This window comes from Pholcus phalangioides, unplaced genomic scaffold (genome assembly GCF_987345545.1).
Source record: "Pholcus phalangioides strain wild (caught in Gottingen) unplaced genomic scaffold, Ppha-v1.0 ptg000007l_1, whole genome shotgun sequence".
Classification (NCBI taxonomy): Eukaryota; Metazoa; Arthropoda; class Arachnida; order Araneae; family Pholcidae; genus Pholcus; species Pholcus phalangioides.
In genome coordinates this window covers 46,456,563-46,475,259 of record NW_028301600.1, presented here as the reverse complement: position 1 = coordinate 46,475,259, position 18,697 = coordinate 46,456,563, and the positions used below count along the sequence as shown (strand labels likewise).

The 18,697-nt window shown below is 34.4% G+C and overlaps 1 protein-coding gene across 3 annotated transcripts in view; it reads left to right on the top strand.

Annotated features, from left to right (window-relative positions):
- Positions 1-1,250: 1,250 nt before the first annotated feature.
- Positions 1,251-18,697, top strand: part of LOC149085378 (uncharacterized) — a 47,678-nt gene continuing 30,231 nt past the window's right edge. The window contains exons 1-2 of one of the 3 annotated variants that reach the window (XM_089233368.1): positions 1,251-1,417; positions 2,454-2,563. In XM_089233368.1, the coding sequence (XP_089089494.1) occupies positions 2,533-2,563 (31 nt within the window). In that variant the 5' untranslated portion in view covers positions 1,251-1,417; positions 2,454-2,532. Of the gene's footprint in view, positions 1,418-2,453; positions 2,564-8,879; positions 9,150-18,697 lie in introns of those variants that run through there. The other 2 variants (XM_089233367.1, XM_089233365.1) reach the window with 2 other exon arrangements.

Sequence of the window (18,697 nt, the reverse complement as noted above, 5' to 3'; positions counted from 1 at the left end):
ATGACTGTACAGTACAATAATATCCCGACTCACGTCAAACCACATTTACGTCTCGTCACGTCCTAAAATTTTTTTCATTATTATTAGACGCATTTTGAGCAAAGATTGAAGTTCTTTGACGTCGTGTTCTTACAAAGAAAGGGTCCCGAGGTAACGTGTTCAAAAAGTTTTGAGAAAATTACTACTGGTTTTCTACTCATTTAAATATGCACAAAAATATAAAAAACCGTCGGAAGTATTTTGGGTCGGTCAAAAAAATCTGTAAATGTTGATATTTTGAACGCCAATAGAGGCCAATAATGACTTCAAAAATCCCGCAAACCTAGAGTGTTATTGTGACATCATTCAAACAGCGCAAGATCATGTACAGCACAGACAAAGAAAGAGAAATCTAGTAGTTTTTAGAACAGAGAAACTGGAGGAAAACAAGTTTTTTATAGATATCGCCAAGAAGTGCGAGAGGCGATGAGTAGCCATTTGTTATCATTTTTAATAACTTGTTTCGAATTTATTAACTGCATTCCGCCATTAGCTTTTTTGTTTTTGTGTTTCTAGGTGCAATTAATGTATTTAATTTTTTTCAAATTTTTTGAAGACGACACCTTGGGACCCTTTTCTTGTTAGAGGGAAATGTTTTCCCCACCCCGACTTTTTTGAGTCGTTATTTAATCGAAGTTTTCTTGAATTCGTTATTTAATCAAAAACGTTTATACAGGTAATTTTCAACGGATTGATTGAATACGACATTATCATACAGAAGTTCCGAAAATTTCATGAACTATCACATTTCGCTTGGGGGGGGGGGGGATCATCCAGTCTATCTTATATACCAAGGCTGTAGCGGGGACCAACTTGGGGGGGCCCCCCCCCGAAATGTGAGAAAATGCCTAAAAAGAGGGGAAAAGATGGCCCCTCGAAATGAAAGTGGTCCTCCCCTCCGAATGAAATTTCTGGATACGGGCCTGGTACATACTTTGTATGAGCAGCGGAATGACATCGTTTCTCTCTACCGGAAAAATGTACATAAAGCTACTTTTCTTTGAAAACAGAAGCTTATGTTTTTTTGATCAATCATAAGATACTATTTATTCGCGAACCGTATAATTGAAACAAAACAGTTTTTGATTGGTTGTCGTATCCACGCTGTCATCAGCGGGCAGAGCAGATAAATCTAGCTTTTGAAGAAAGAACATTTCATCGCGCGGGACGTCCGTCGGTTCGCGCCTGTGTGTTAACCGTAACCGTATAACGAGGATTATTGATGTTTATGTTGTCCACCAGCAGGTCGATGTAGATGTCAAGTGCTAATATTGAGATTTGTGTTATTAAATCATATTATTTAATAACTTTGAGCTCGTAAAAAAATACAAAGTTTTCCTTTATTTCTTTTACAATTTAAAGGTCTATTTCTTATTAGGTAAGTGAACAGTTTCAATCTCCTTATGTTTGTTCGGCAATGCAAAGTTGGAAATTTTTAAATTTGAAGTCATTTTACATAATTTATTATTTGCCTAGTAATAATCGAGTTCTTATAACGGCGAATGGAACTGAACATTTTTGAATATATGATCACTTTGAAGATTCAACATAAATCCTGATTTAAGTCTTTCAATTCAGAATTTCGGTTATGTTTAAAAAAAAAAAAAAGAGAAGTAAATTTAAATCATTTACAGCTGTTATAGACCTCCATAAGTTCATGTCTTAATAGATTTTAATGTTTCTTTTATTTCTATGCATGTCTACTTATTTGGTTGACTGATTTTTAAAATGGTATATTAATTACTTTCAATAATTACATGTAACTTGCTGTATTTGAAGGTGCATGGTTACACTGCAACCAACCCTGTGTGTGGTTACATTGCAAATACACTTTATTTTTTGTTTGCATTAATTCCAGTCAAAATTAAAGAACATCTTTTATTCTTATATGTGTTTGATTCCAACTTTGGAATAAGCGTATCTAATTCTACAATATGGATATGACTATTTTTATAATTAAACATATGTATTTTGTCAAATTCAATCTTACAGTAATTCAGTTTTGGCATTATTGTAAGTTTTTTTTATATTTAATGATAATAACAGTATGAAAAACATTAGACTTTATACTTTGTTCTTGATTCTTTTTTTAATCTGATATCATGAAGACAAATAATGTAAAAAATGTATATGCTTTGTCTTTTTTTAACACTTTCAAAATTTTTAGATTTATTCAATAAAATTTGCTACTGAGGTTAGAATGTATTTCAGAAGTAATTGTTTTCAGTATTATTTTTTGTTCTTATCACACATTATTCTTACTGAAAATCCAGTAGTTTTAGTTATTATTCCTGAAAGAAACAAAAATTTATTTCAATCATGGGCATGGTTATGTTTATTTAAAATGATTTTACACAGCATGTTTTTTAAAAAATCTTCTGATTTTGTCTTTGTTTCATATTGTTTTGCTCTAGGTTCATTAATCAATTCTTATGAAGTCAAATTAAGGTCTTTCACACAAAAAAATACTCTGTAATAGTCACAGTGAATTTGATGACGAGTCAAGATGTCAAAACGAAGAAAGGTAATTTATTTTTTAAAATTTGTTTGTCGAAAAAAAAAGTTCCTCTTCTGAGTTAAAAATTAACACTTTTGCAAACTTTTCTTGTCTTGAGTGTTAGGAACAAATCTATATTTTGCTGAGATACCGAGTTTTTGTCATTTTTAATTCTTGCATAAACAGTTTTCTTTACATATGAGTTTATAAGGAAAGAATAATAAAATATAAAAGTGATTTTTTAGATTTCTTATTTTTGAGAAATATAATTTAAAAAATTGGATCAAATGTCAAATCAACACAGGAATTGCTAACTATGAATATTTGTCTTGAAGTTCTGTGAAAATGATGTATTCAATAAAACTCAATTTAAAAACAACTGCAGATAATATTTTAAAATACAGTGAAATCTGTCCTTTCAGAGTTTTCTTTTTTCTCAGTACATTTCTCACAGAATTAAATAAATATAATTGCACAACAAAAAAGACGTTAAACTTTTTTTCATACTAATATTAAAATGTTATCAATTGTTTTTTATACACACCATATCACTTTGAGACTGATGAACTTGAATATTTCACAATTGGAATGAGGTTTCCCTTTTGAAAAAAAACTAAAAGAAATTTCTAATGCTAACAATAAAATGACTTAACCATGATAAGAAAACAAGCTTGATACAAAATTCAATTATTTCAGGTGAAGGGTTTTGACCTTAAAGAGAATCATTTCATCTGTCTTTTATCAATCTGGTTAATTCTGAATGGTCTACTACTATCTGTATCCTAATGACATTGGGCTGCATACAAACTCTGTTGTATTGATCTTCATTTTAGAAATTATTTCACACACTGTTGTTCAAACTTTATATTAATTTTCTGCATAACATTAAAGATTGTATTTCTTTTTCTTATTCCAAACTGGTCATGTGTGATCCGTCTTCATATAATACTGAATTGTTCACACACATTGTTTTTCCTTGACTCTAACTATTATTTTTGCTATAACCAACTAATTTTATTTTAAGAAATCTGTTATTTGTTAAATATCATAAAATAAATGTTATGAATATAATAGGTGTTTGTAAATACAGGAGATAGACTCACCTCAGTCTATATACCTATATTGGATATATTGGTGATATATTGGACCGATTTAATTTTTTCACAACTAATGTCTCAGATTTATTACTTTTTTGATATTTATAACCAAACAAGTATGCATCAATGCTGGCTGGGATCATGAAAAAGATGAGAGACAAAAAAAATGAGTGGGATGTGCTGATATATAACTATGAATGCTAAAATTCGGAATCGGTGATTTTCCGAACCTAGACAGCATTCGAAATCACTAGTGGTCCGCTGGTCCAAAACTACTGATTAAACGATCGGACCACCGAAAAAACAAATGTAGCGGGACGCGGGACCGGTAGCTGAAAATCCCCGAGTGGCGTAGTAGTAAGATGTTCGTCTACCACTGTGAAGGTTGCTGTCGTGGTTCCAAGTTCAAACTCCGAAGGAGGATATAGATAAGATATTTTCCCTAACGAGCTTGAGGCGACCACCCATAGACACAGCTCCTTCATTTCCAACCCACTCATTAATGGCAGTAAATTGCATTATAGTGATGTGGCCAGAGTTGTGTTTGTTGTAGTAGTAGCTGAAAATCCCCCTCGCCCCGTGATACATTGATCGCGGAAGAATCTCCAAGGGGAGAATCGCCGATCCTCAGTCGTTTTATGTTGTCGCAGCCATTTAAATGTCGAATGATAATCGTTTATTTGCTGTAAAAAATATTTAGTACACCGTGTCTGCCGGAATTAAAAATTTATGAGTGAAACTGATTTTGATAATCTGTGCATTTTACAGTGTGTGTACTAAGTAGGGCATGAACCCCGTAGCATCCATTCGACGAATCAATATTTTTCCGTCATCTGCACGCCATCCTAATCTCTTATGCCCTCATAGATTAAATTGAATTTTTGTTTAAAAAATATCATCCTACTAGAATATCCTTTGAGTTGTGAATATCAACTGATTCTCAATCCTTTAGGATCTATCTGATTAATTTTTTATCATTTCTGTATGACAAAAATGTAGGCGGTTCCTTTCGCCCCTTATTCCTGGGGGTGCATAGATAACACATTCCATAGTCCTTTTTTGTTTGTCTTGGCAACCCTGACACCTGAAAATGTCTTATTTTTTTGCTGAATATGCTAAAAAGTAAAGACGTGCATTTATGAAGATATTTTGTTCCAATTATGTCTTAAAATTAATGTTGCTGTTTGAATCTTAGCAAACCATTTAGTATATATCTTCTTTGAATTATATAGATTAGAATTATAGATATCTTAGATTATTATATCTTCTTAGAAGAGAATATCTTTTGCAGAATGTTTTCTGAAAATGCAATTTAAAAAAGAATGCATCTTTAAACTTCCACACTTGTTTTTCAATAAAGCCACAACACAAAATCAACTGTTGTAGTTTATCGGACCATTCATGATGTCTGCAAACCATTAGGTTCTCATATTCACTGGTCCGCGGAACCAGTGACTTTAATTTTTAATTCTAACGCTACTAGATGATAAAAGTAAAAAAAATACAATTTTGCTGTGTATGAAACTTGAAAAGATTTTGTGTCAGCTCCCCGCCTATAATTCATAGCAAACTTTATTCAAATCTTATCATATCTTATTTTGTGTTTTAGAATCAAGACATTTTGAAATTAGTTCCTGTTATTGGCAAAATTAAATAATTAAAAAAATTTTCTTATCATTTATTTATTTTCCATCGTATCACCAGTGCTAGAACTAGAGGGGGGCGCAACTACCCCGGGAGAAAAATTTCGCGGGAAAACAAAAAAAATCTTGTAAAAATTATAGAATTTTACAGTGGAGGCATTGGGAAAATCACATTTGCCCCTCCCTCACAAAGGTTCTAATTATCACCCTGGTATCACCGAATACAGTTTTCAAATGTGTGTGCAATTCACCCATACATCGGTATGCCGTGATTTCCTGCATAAAATCCGTGCATGCAAATTTCTGTACTTTGAGAAAAAAATGCCTATTTTTCCACTTACACTCATACGCCTTTTTTTCATCTTCCAACCTTCTGAGAAAAAAAGTGCAGAAAATACGCACCACTAAATTCGGATATTTTTTAACATACAATCCGCGGATTATACGCACTAAATTATGGTACATAACATGCATTATAACCTTTTTTTTCGCCAAGCATTTTCATTTTCTTATCGCGCATGGCCATTTACATGTATACAGTGGTTTATGAACTGGTTATATGTTTTCTCTTTTATATGTCGTTTGAGATAGACCCCGATTTATCTTTACACTATAATTATTAGTGTAAAACTTTTCGTTCGTTTATACTTTTTTTTTCATCGTTTACATCAATTTTTTTCAATGTGGGCAATATCGCCCTTTTGGTGGGAAAGCAATGAAACGGATTAGGAGAGGGGCGATAGAAGCAGCAGAAAAGACGTGGTATCCTATGGGGTGTCTTAGCAATAGGGAAAAGTATTTTCTGAGGAGGGTGAGACAAATAATTCTAGAAGACTACTGTGGTTTACATCATGACCGAGCCTCCGTATAATAAAGTTGTTTCTTGTTATCAAAAAATTCGTTATGGAAAAATGATTTTCAGTGTAGCGTAAATTAGCGAAAATTTTAGTGTTGCGGTAAAAAAAATTCTTTCAATTGAAGTTCGTTATATAGATATTTCATATACAGATTTGCACCCTGTATTAAACATACCATATGTATCAACCTAAAGTGCACAAATTATCAGGGCCGGTTCTGGACATTTTTCAAGTTGAAGCGAATAATGTGTTGGTGATAAAAAGTCTTCCCTCCCTTTAAGTTGACGCCCTAAAAAATCGGCCCCCCCTTCAGTTGGCGTTTCTGCTACCGCTGATTTCGCAAGATTCAAGATCCGGCTCTAGCTATTTTTGGAAAAAAAATTATTTCAATGTTATATTATTCATGAACGTGCCATGTTCATTTACTACATTGATATTTCACATTAGTATTAGTGGATTTGAACTACATTTCGTACGTAATTCAGATTTACGCGAAATTTTAGGTAAAACTTAAATTGTCCTTTTTTTAAAATGCAGAGGCATACGTAGGAAGGGTGGTCAAAAATTTAGATAAAGTTTTTGTTTTTCAATGAAAATGCTAAAAGAAGCTATGTTTATACACTGTTTTTCAATAAATTTTCTTCAGCTAATGCCAGAAAACTTCTTCAAAATAAGTGCATATGATATTTTATTAACTAGTTTAGAACAAATAAATAACTATTATAGCATTTTTTTAGAATTTGGTCTATAATGAATTATTCCTACCCAGGGTCGGAACTAGAGGGGGGGGGCAACTGCCCCGGTCGGGAAAATTTAGGGGCGGCAGTTTTAGGTGAAAGCAAAGAACACCGTTATAAAATTATCGAATGTTAAAGTTGTGGTGGCGGCAAAATCATGTTTGCCCCGGGCATCAAAACTCCTAGTTACGGCCCTGTTCCTATCACAATCACAGTTTCGCGTCTTTATCATTTCCATATTTACTTTTTTCAAAACGGTCCCTTTAAAAAACATAAATTTCAATCACGTAAATTCCACTCTATTTCAATCGCGATTTTCGTACAATGCAAAAACGATTTTTTTCTTCCCTAAATAAGTTTAAAATTTGAAGCAGAGAGAGAGAGAGATTAAAGTTCCCTCCTCCCTCCAAAAAAAGAAACTCTTCGCGGCGTTCATTTTTATAATTTACTGCATTATTATTTTTATTATTTTCCAGTCTCAAAAACCTTTTAAAACCTTATAACATCAATCTCAACTTCAGAACATCTTAATGAAGGGATTGTGAATTTTTGAAGACCGAAAATCTCCGCAATCTTTCATTGCAGTCTACATTTTATGATTTATTACCTTTTTAAGCCAGTTTGAGGATTATCCATGATTTTGTTATCCGCGAACCTCAAGAAAGTCTACTTCATGGATAATCGGGAGTCCATTGTATTCCACAAAAAGAGAAACCGAGACGGTTTCTTTTATTTAGTGGCAATGGTTCTCAACCTGGGGCCATTTGGTCCCTTTGCAGTCCTGAAATATTCTAAGGGGACCGACCCACGGGTGAGAAAATCAGATGGAAGGCGGGCCACGACAAGTAGTGAAGGGGCCATAGAGAGCTGAAGTGAAGTATGGTTGGGAAAAAATGGGACTACAATCAGAATTCAGCAGAGTTATCCATAGAACCAGGGCTATCTTAAACTTTGGCTCCGTGTAGACATGTCCCGGGGCCTCATATCCATTGGGGGGGGGGGTCTATATGATGAGATCTGGTACTATGATTTTCAAAAGTAAATATATATATAGGCTGTCACTTCCATCCGAGAATAAGGCCCCAGAATATCACTTTGCCCCGGGACCTCTGATGTTAAGATGGCTATGCATAAAACCCCACAAGAACGAAGCTTACTGAACTCAAGCCCAAGGTAGGACAGACTCGAGGGTGATTGGTCGATTCGATGGATAGTCCCGTATTTTACAGACCTATTTTTTCAATATAATTCGGTTCTTGGGAACAATGATCACCTATCTTCTAGATGGCCAGAGCCTTGGGCCAGGCACGGCCCAAGATCGATCTCTAGAGCCAGGCACGGCCTGGCCCAAGGCTCTAGAGATCGATCTTTTTTTTTTTTTTTTTTTAAATTGTTCATTGTAAATTTCGTTTTGACTAAATTAAATTCAATAAGCTGAAATAGTCTGGCTCTTAAATAAGGGTTGGGGGACCACGAGAAGAAAATGGGATCCAAAGTGGGCCCATGGACTAAAAAAAAGGTTGAAAAACACTGATTTATTGCTGCACATGTGGGTTTCTTTCATTGATGGGAATAAACATTAGAGAGAACCTAGCTAGTTCCATATTATAGTAGTTTTGAATTATAAAATCAGAAATCTGATGTTTTTGTCATGTGCTCATCGATGCGTTTTGTAGCAAATACATTTTTCATAAATATCTATCCATATTTTCATTTTATTTATTTTATTTTTTTGGCCTCAAAGTTCACTGAACCGGCTTCTATGTTACTTTTATTATAACTTTGTGTTGAGGGGGGGGGGATATTTAACGGCATAATCGTCCCTCCTTTTTTGCACCATCTTTGAATCTGAATGTCTCATTTTTTACGTCCTTCTACAATTTTTGTGTTGTCAGTATGGTTGTTGTTGTCGCCCAGTAGCATTGAATGGGTTTGATTATGTCAATCTACTTGATTGCTGTGTGTGCCCTACGGTGCCGGTGTGCTATTGCTTATTTCAGACTCACGCACATATGTATGTATTTATGAGTTGCCCCCAAAACCTGGCGACTCTATTGTCCGCTGACACTGATTCACCGAGTTTCGTTTGTTAAATGATGAGGGATGGCCGTCGATCACATGACCCAACCTGTTGGGACCATTTCTCTTGCCGCCTAGCTGAAAATAGATGTGTTGTGTTTGTTTGTTTCGCTCCGTTTGCGGCGAAGGCATGCTAAAATTGATGCGGCGGCTTTACCCTGTCGTGCGATTCCTTTTTCAGCCGGCTATGTTTCTCCACAGTAAGTGATTTTTATCCCTTTCACTTGAGCTCTTTTCAAGATGCGTTTATCTGGATTTAAATTTTATAGAAATGATATACTAGTAATCGCCTTTTTAATACGTTCACCGGTTAATTTTTTCACCCCTTTACATAAGAAATTATGTTTAGTTAAATTAACTGATCTTGCATGAAATGCTATTTTAATGCTCAATTTTTTTTCGCGCTGATAATTTTTTACATAGTTAATGACACGTATTGAAAGCCGGAAAAATCATTAAAAAAATCTATTTGGAATTGTACTACTTATACAGGAACCTTATTGAAGACGTACAAAGCCTCAAAAATCGCGTATGAAATAAATGTATTAAAGCATTGGCGTACGCAGGATTTTCTCGGGGGGGGGGGGGGATTTTTTCTTCTGAAGGGGGTTTTTCCATTTTCTCCTGCAAAATAACACTATAATCTTGGCTGGGGGGGGGGGCATATAACCCCAACCCCTTCCTGTGTACGCCAATGTATTTGAAGTAAGTATTATTACTTTCCAAATATATAACTACCTTCTTTGTGATTCAAACTATAGCATGAAAAAAAAAATTCGAATCGCAATCTTTAAGGTAAACAAAAAATCAATGCAAACAAAACATTTTAACAAATTAGTGAAATCACAGCCACACATGCTCTGTAAAAAACAAAGAGTTGTTGTTTTATTTGGGACACATCCACTAGCAAAAATATAAAATGGAAAGAATATGACCTCACACACCTTATATGCAAAAATTATTCCGAATTTTTATCTTCACACTGGCTGCAGTAATGAACGTTTAAAGAACCCTTTTTTCACATATGCAAAGCTACGCATTTAAGGGTTAAAAACTGCGTGATAAATACAAAAATGTTTCAGGCGTAACTTCATCTACGTTTGATGAAATAGTTCTGAGGTGAGAAAAAATTAATAAATCAAGTTCACTTAATTTGGTAATATAATTTTTTTTAAAAAGCGAATAACACTTTGTACTCAATTTTTTTTCAGTTTTTGATACATGTTACAGTATAAGGCTATCTCAAATATGTGTAGGTCACGCATATACACACGACACTTTCCGGCGTACACCGGTTCGTTAGAAATTCCCAAGAGGAATGTTTACTAATACAAATACAAAGCCACAATACTCAAAATGACCAACGAGGTGGCTGAGAAAAAGATGCCCATAACAAATATGGCTGTCATATATATTTCTAAAATACAGCAACCCAATTAAAAATGCAATTAGAAAAACTATATATACATGATAAAATATCATGCAAAATGCCCATAAAAAATATTTATGGTTGTCTTATTCTTCTAAGTGCGTCAATTGTTCCGCATTAGTATTAAGTCGTGCTGAAAGTTCCGATCATTTTTGTAGGTGAATTCAGCTATTGAAACAAACATTTTGTTGCCACACGGGGGAATTAAAATTCATTTTGTTTGACTCAATCATCACAATGTGTTTTAGTATTTATACAGGGTGTTCATTGTGGCTGACCATACATATTTTAATGAAGGGGTAATGTTTCTCAAACTTATATAAATATTTATTGAGTGTGTGTAGAAGGTACTAAAGAGAATTTCTGTCTGGAGCAGAGTTTACGAAATTTTTGTTCTACCCTTTTCAGATTTTTTTCCCTTCTCGCCCCGCCCCCGAACTCAAGTCAACCTATAGGATCCTACATTATATCCAAAAAGCTTCTACCATCTCCCTGATTTGTTCCATTGCCCTTCTCTGGAGTAGGAGCGATATTGCCCACTTTGGGAAACACTGGGTTAAAGCAGTAGGCCCCAACCGGTGTTTCACGGAGCAATCAAGGCTCCGTGTGCACTTTCGAGGGGCTCCGTGGCCGCTTCAGGAAATAAAATATATAGCATTGAATAAATAAAAAAAAGAGGCCTAGCTCCGTGTGTAAAGTATAAAGCAGTGTTTCCCAAAGTGGGTAATATCACTTCCTGGGGGCTGTAGAAGCCACAAAAATAGCATAGAATCCTATGGGTTGCCTCGAATTGGGGGCGATGAGAGAAAAAAATGTTAAAGAAGGGGGCGATAGAACAAAAAGTTTGGGAAACTCTGGTCCGAACAGTTTTTCCTTTTCCCCAACCCAATACGTATATATTTGAAGTTTGCTTTGAGATTACTGCGTGATTTTTTTTTTCTTCTTGGTGTACTATAAATACTGGTGTAATACGAAAAACTTATGGCATTCAATTAAATATCAAATAGAGTCAAAAACTTTTTGGTAAATTACTAACACTAGGCTACCCTATAGCTAACGGCGTAGTAGTCTAAAGTGTACGACAGACAGTCAGACATGAAGGCCACCAAAGAAATAGATCAGCTGATGAAGTGTCTGTCCTTGAGAAAACTTTCTTTTTCATTTGTCGATCAATGACCGTAATTTATCGTTTACGATAAGCAATCACTGATATCTGTTGAAATAAATATCAGCGTGATAGCTTGTATCTATATTAGTTAACCAGCTTGAGTTTATTTATTTTTCTTATTAAATCAGTGACAATCTCTCATTCATTCAAATTTTTGATTGTGTGAAATAAGTGTTCTGAGTAATCAAAGTAGTAATTTTTCTTTGCTATTTCCCGTTAATTCTCAGTGCTATAAACACGTCATTGTTATTGTTACAGAAGCACCATGAAATCAAAAATTTACGATATCATATTTATATTTCAGATTGCTTTATTCATTACTTAGAAAATAGTTGACCCTGAAATCCTTCGTTGTTTCAAACTTTTTTTGCATTGCCGGTCTTTCATTGAAGAAAATACGTTTCTCTACATATTTTCTTTTTCGCTTCGAACTTCAGTGATAGGTATTCCGAAGTGCTTCTCTCTTTTATAAAATTAAATAATAAATATACATGTTGCCGCGCTAAAGGTATCCAAAAGTAAGAGCTTACGGAAGAGTAGATGACTTTGCTTAATAATCCTCAAAAAATCGTCAGCGAATAAGGCAACTACCAGGAAATACTAAAAAATCCCTAATGCATTTCGACACGCTATGGGTGCGTCTTCAGAGAATAAGAGTATCACGCTGACCGAGTTTCCCACTTGGATTGAGTACCAAATCGTCAATCTCGGTTGCTCAGCGGAACGAAAAAACAATACGTCTGTTCAAGTCAAACATCGTAAACTGAGCAACCGAGATTGAAGATTTGGTACTCAATCCAAGTGGGAAACTCGGTCAGCGTGATACTCTTATCCTCTGAAGACGACACCCATAGCGTCTCGAAATGCATTAGGAATTTTTTAGTATTTCCTGGTATTTGCCTTATTCGTCGACAATTTTTTTGAGTAGTAAGAGCTTATACTGAGAACACCACTCATGCTTACTTATGAAAATGCTGCGCCATTAATAGGAAATTGCTCTAAGATTTTTATACCCAAGTTTTCTACCACAGTCAGCTGCTTTGAGACGCTTTTCACAGCAGCCGCGCCTTGACTACCATTCAGTATGTGGACGCCACAACGTAAGGTTCAGTGCGTTTTTTAGCTAACTGAATCAATGACGCATGTTGCTTCCCACAAAATTAATGAGGCTTTTCATAAAAATAAGGAAAATTTTCGCAATACATTACCCTAGAAAAAATGTCTGGACAGACCCCTGCTTCAAGAGTTGTCCTCTTTAATGCAACTAATATTTTCGATTTATTATGGATGATTCTCTCACTATAAGTGATTACTTTCGGATACCTTCAGCCCGAACACCCTTTAGTATTGAATGTATTGTTTCTAGAAATATCTGAATCAAAATGCGATAGTGATTTGCGTATGACAAAAAAATATTGCTTGTATGCTCAAATAGGGTGATTCGGATATGATTTATTATATTAAAAAAGTATTTATTTTTTTCAACTATTCTATCGTGCTGCGATTCCGTCATTTTTTTTTCCATCATCAATTAGCCTCTGATGACCATGGAGGGCACTGTAGGTGTTGTGCGATTTAGAACACACCGAATTAAAGAGTGATGTCCCGCAGTATATCTATCAACTGACCTTAGTTGCATTATGGGCTCCAGAAAAAAAGAGTGCAGGTGCTGTAACAACATTCACGCATTTCCGTGTGAGTTGTGTGTATTCAGCTTCGGATGGCATACGCATTTATTTTTCCGCGGGATTTACGCAATTATTTAATGCATGCAACTTCCGTTGCTTCTGCTGGGATGATATGAATCTTTGATATCTCTGTAATAGAAGGTCGAAATATCTTGCTTCAATGTTATTTGTGAAAGAATATTCATTTAGCAAGGATATAAGCAGTTTGAACTACTCTCTAGTAGTAGTACTTTTTCTTTCTTTCAGCGAAATCTATTTTTTTACCCTCACCTGTTGCTTAGATTAAGTATTTTTTGCTTCTTTTTATTATTCAGTTGGCGGTTCGTTTGTGGCTTATGACAGCGTGACGAAATGAGGTGTCGATGTTATATGAACGAGGAGGGGCTGGGCAATCCGCGCAAATCATTTCGACGGCCCAGTATATTTTGGGCTTTCCTTCATAGAACAATGTGTTGATAGGATTTAATGTTTAATGCTTGCTGAGTGGTTTATTTATACTACGAATGCGATTTATTTCGAGGATTTCTCATTTTCCTGGTCTTGTTCATATCAATTCACCTTCTTATTTATCTTTAACGATTCTTAGCACCCGCGAATCGTTTCCCGGTGTGCACTAGTCCGTAATGGAAAGTCTTTATTTCTAATACTTCCTTGTTTATAGTGTTTATCCTTTCCCATTCTTCTGTGATTGTCTCCTAAAAGTCATAAAAAGTTGAATTCTGATAGCCAGTGTGTCTTGCCATGTTAGGAGTAAAACTTCACTTGAAAATGGGGATACTGCGATAATTTAACTATTCTTGAATCCATTGTACAGCAGCTTCAATGAGATGTTTAATCGTTTTCGGTATTTCTCCCCCACCAACCTATACTAAAGATATACAGTGCAACCCTCCCATATTTGCAACGACTAGAATAATTTTTGCATGTGAATATTCAAAGATATGTGAGAACTGAGAGTACTAATTTCTTGTAAGGTCAGGTAAATGTCCTTTCATTGTGTTATGAAATTCATAATAGTGTTTGTAAGTCATGTGGAATATTTGGGGAATGGATCCACGATAAATTCGTATCAACTGGGTAATTAGTTGTAAAATGAAAATAAATCGCCAAGAAAAGTCATATTGTTCATGACGATGATTGATAATGACAGGACTGGAAATTTTTGTTCCCTAATTTTACCAGCTTGATGCAACCATTGGACCAAGGCCTTTAATTTTAATATCTATAAAAATTCTTATGCAACCTTGCGGAGATACTTATTCATAACCCAATATTTTTTTTATCCGAAATGTGGTTTCAACTTCGTTTATTTCAGATAGAAAGGTAGAGGATAGTAGATGGAACGACTCAATTACAATATATCTTAACTTGTGTTATTTTATTCAATATTTGTTTTCTCATGATGCGGAGTGATTTAGTGACGTATACAGGGTGGTAACTATCGACCTCCTAATAATTACACTCGTGATTACTTGTGAAAAACTAATATAGAAAAGTATTTTTTGTTTTAAGGATCGGACGAATATTAAGGGAGCTATAACGTTTTGAAATTTTGTGACGAGTCATTTTTTAACAGTCAGTTACGCGCCAAATACCGAACGAAAGTAAATTTCTCTCTCAGCAGGGTTCGAAAAATGAACTGAAATATTCAATCCCGTTAGAAGTCGAGTTCGCTAAAGCTAAGTTTCCTTGTGACTGAAATTTATTTTGATCGCTCTGAAATGTTAATAAATTTACTTTAAATTTTTAGAAAAAAAATTTTGGTACGACTTCGATATTTATTTCCAGTCTACATGATTCGCTCGCAGAACTTTGTCATTTTTTTTCAGATAAATTTTCATTCTGGGACGTATTTATAAGGGGACGGTTGCCCGGGCGCCTCTTAGCAGAAACGGGCTTCAGGCTCTTGCTACCCTAGGCACTACTAATTTTATCGTCCCTTTAAATTTCTAATTTTTTTTTTCAGAAAAATTATAATCTCTACCCCCCCCCCCCTCCTCCTTAGTTCTCAATTTTCAAAATGAAAGCCATCTCTTTACTGTTTATTTTTCTAAATATAGTTTTGAATATTGTTTCATACACGCACTCATAACATAAATGAGATGCAACAAAAATTTTAAACTGTAATTGCTTTATAAACAATTTGTAACTGTGATTGATTTCATTCAACAAGCTTATTGTGTTAATCGAGTTAATTATGTTGCAGAAGTACAATCATAAGCTGTGATGCAGCATATAAATCTTCAAAAATTTCTGAACTGGAATTGGAAAAAGAATCTCATCTCAAAATTATTGGTGATACTTTATTCATTTAAGAGATGTCACGACTCCTGAAAAGTCGATTTTTTACACATTTTTTAAAAATATTTTATTAAATTTAAAATCAAATGCGAAAAATTTTGAGTCAATCCGGCTATTTTTTTTTTTATTTTTGGTACAAAATAAAATAAAAAATTAATGAATTTTTGAGAAAATATATTTTGTACGCGATTTTCTCAAATTTCAGTTTTTGAGCTCAAATACTTCCCATCGGTTAATTTCTAAAACAAAATCTGAGGTTCATTTTACTAATACGTGGCGAGTAAACATTTTTGCAAAATTTCACAATTTGTGCGGCAGTATTATTTTTTAAATCTCGCGAATAAACTCAAAAACTGCAATCTGTGAAAATTGTAACCGCGTAAAAATTTGAAAAGTAGGTAAAAAAAACACACACACACAACTAGAGAAGAAGAAAAAAATGGTTTTTGCTTTCTCGATTTTCTCTCAGGGTTAATAGAATATTACCACCTTCAAAAACGCCAAGTTATTCCTTTGGTGAATTTGACAGGATTATGAAGTAACGTCATCAGTTTTTAAAGCATAATTAATAATATAATAAATAATATAATTCGTAAAATCAAAAAACTGAAAGCACTTACATTCTAGTTTTTCACAAGGAATCACGTGTATTATTATTGGGCGATCGATAGTTACCTCCCTGTATAAGTCATTATTTAAGCCTAATATGTGTGTGTAGATGCCACAATTTCTTAGGAGCCAAGCATGGTTTTTGCTTAAGAAAAATGATCCTAAATAGTCTGGTTTTTAGCCTTTCTTACAACTTGATAACTTTTTCCCATGTTAAATGACTGACTGTGATGAAATCATAAAATTTTGTAAGCAATCATTTTCAAAAAAAGGTGCCAATACCGATTTTCTAGTCGCCATGTTGACCTGGCGTCTGGGATTTTTCAAGCCTTGTCTCAGAGGTTCAAACCTTGGAAACAGAAAAAATTTCAACTCCAGCATTTATTCAATTCTTTTCTCTCTTTCATGGGAATGGGTGTCTGCCACCCAAATATTTATATAAACTGTATATATCTGTTTATACGTGAAATTAGGACGTGAATGTCTTACGCTGATTTTAGAAAATCTCTTAAGATTTTGCACGTCCCTATATACGATGGAAAAATATTTTTCCCCTCACCTTGAATGCTATCCCAATTGAAATGTGGCCCATCCACCCTTCCTTAGATATCCTTGTTAACTGTCACTTTGACCACGGTTCACTGATTGTAGAGACGGCAGATCCTATGTTGTTTTTTTTTAAATATAGTATATATTCACGATAAAATGAACGAAACGTAATCCTGATACCACAGAGTATGTTTAGTCCAAATTTTTACAACTTCACTGAAAAAATAACACTGAAAGCAACTGAATCGTTTATTTTTTCCCTTTTTTTTCGGTCTGTAGCTCTTAAAATACCAAAACTGTCGCAACATTAAATGCGTAAACCACAAAATATTGTAAAGGAAAAAGATCAAGGGGACGGATGGCTTTAGGACGCTGTAAATGGAGCAGAATTCCGTTACCTCTAGCTACTAAAGTTTTTGTGAAACCAAATCCGTGGTTTGGTTTAACACGGTTTATGTTTTGTTTGGGTTGAATCAAGAGATATATATTAATTTGGCTGTTTAATTTAGCAGTCCTTGAGGGAGTAAAATCACCGTGATGTGGGTCTTGAAATTAAGTGAGTTCAGTCATCCTTGATCGTGAAAAATAAGATATCGTTATATGCATAACCGTATCCACGTGACTGGTTTTCTTACTGACATACTTAAAAGAATTTTGCGGAAAGAAACTTTGTGGGTTTTTTTTTAAAGTTTTATAAATTTATTTTTCATTGATGTACGAAAGAGTTTCCCTTCAAAAATAGCAAGATTAATAATTTTGAGAAAAATAAAGGGAAGAACCATGGAACGGAGGTTAGTCTTCTCTAATTGAAACACACAACGAATGGTACTGATAAGAAAGCCGAATTGAATGAACCTTCATATACAATATATAGGTACATGTATATATCTCGTGTATTTTGAGACTCCGTGAACGTTCTTGTGCTGTTGTTCATCGTTTTGTTATTCCGTCTTCTCAATTAGCGAAATCCCGGTGAAGATCATTACTCGAAAACAATATGAATGAATTGAATTTTATCATCTTAAGTGTTCGCATCACACACGCTTTTTCTTATTAATGTTGAACACCCCAGAAAGCTATTGTTGTTGGTTTTTTTTTTTTGTTTTTGTTTGTTAAAAACATGTGGGACAACCAAGAGCTGAGATAAAATCACGCGGCAAATGCATCTGTCACGCCAGTGTCACTTTTAGAGCAAAGTAGTTTTATGTAGGACAACGTGATTGAATTTTTGAGACAACACAGAAAATAAGGTAAATTTGTATGTATGCATACATATGAGTATGAATGTCATCGGGACAATGTACTCGTATGCACCATCGGCGCGATGTCACGAAAATAAAAACATCTTGCTTTTCCAGTCGCAAAGGAACGACGAATGAAATAAAGAAAATAAATGTGTTTTCCATTTTTTTTTATTATTATTATTTACTTAGTTTGGTGGTTTTACTGTTGTATTGATTTTTTTCCTTTTATTTTGGCTTAAAATAGCATTGAGAAAAAAAAACCCAAGACGAAGAAGTACAGATTTCAAATATATGTGCCATTACAGAAGCAGTTATAAAATATTAACCCTATTCCTTAGCCTATTCGCCGCGGCTATGCTTCGGTTTTTAAGAACATAATTTTCAAGGTTTGCGGCGGCTACGTTTTTATTTCAAAAAACAGTTTTCAAAAAATGTACTATGAAAATTATAGTACTGTGAAACTTCGATTAACCGTCACTCGTTTAACCGTGAATTTCTGTTATCCGTCGTCATCTAAAAAAACACGGGAAAACAGCCAAGTTTTACGGTCCAAAAAGATCAGATTACTGCTATGGTCTGTGCAAATGTCACCGGCAATCGCAGACTGCCCTTGCTTGTAATTGGTAAATCCAGAAAACCACGTGCTTTCAGAAATTTAAATATGAACACATTGCCTGTGAAGTATTATGCCCAAAAAAGTGCTTGGATGGACCAAACAATTTTTTCAGAATGTTTCCACAACGTTTTCGTGCCTCAAGTT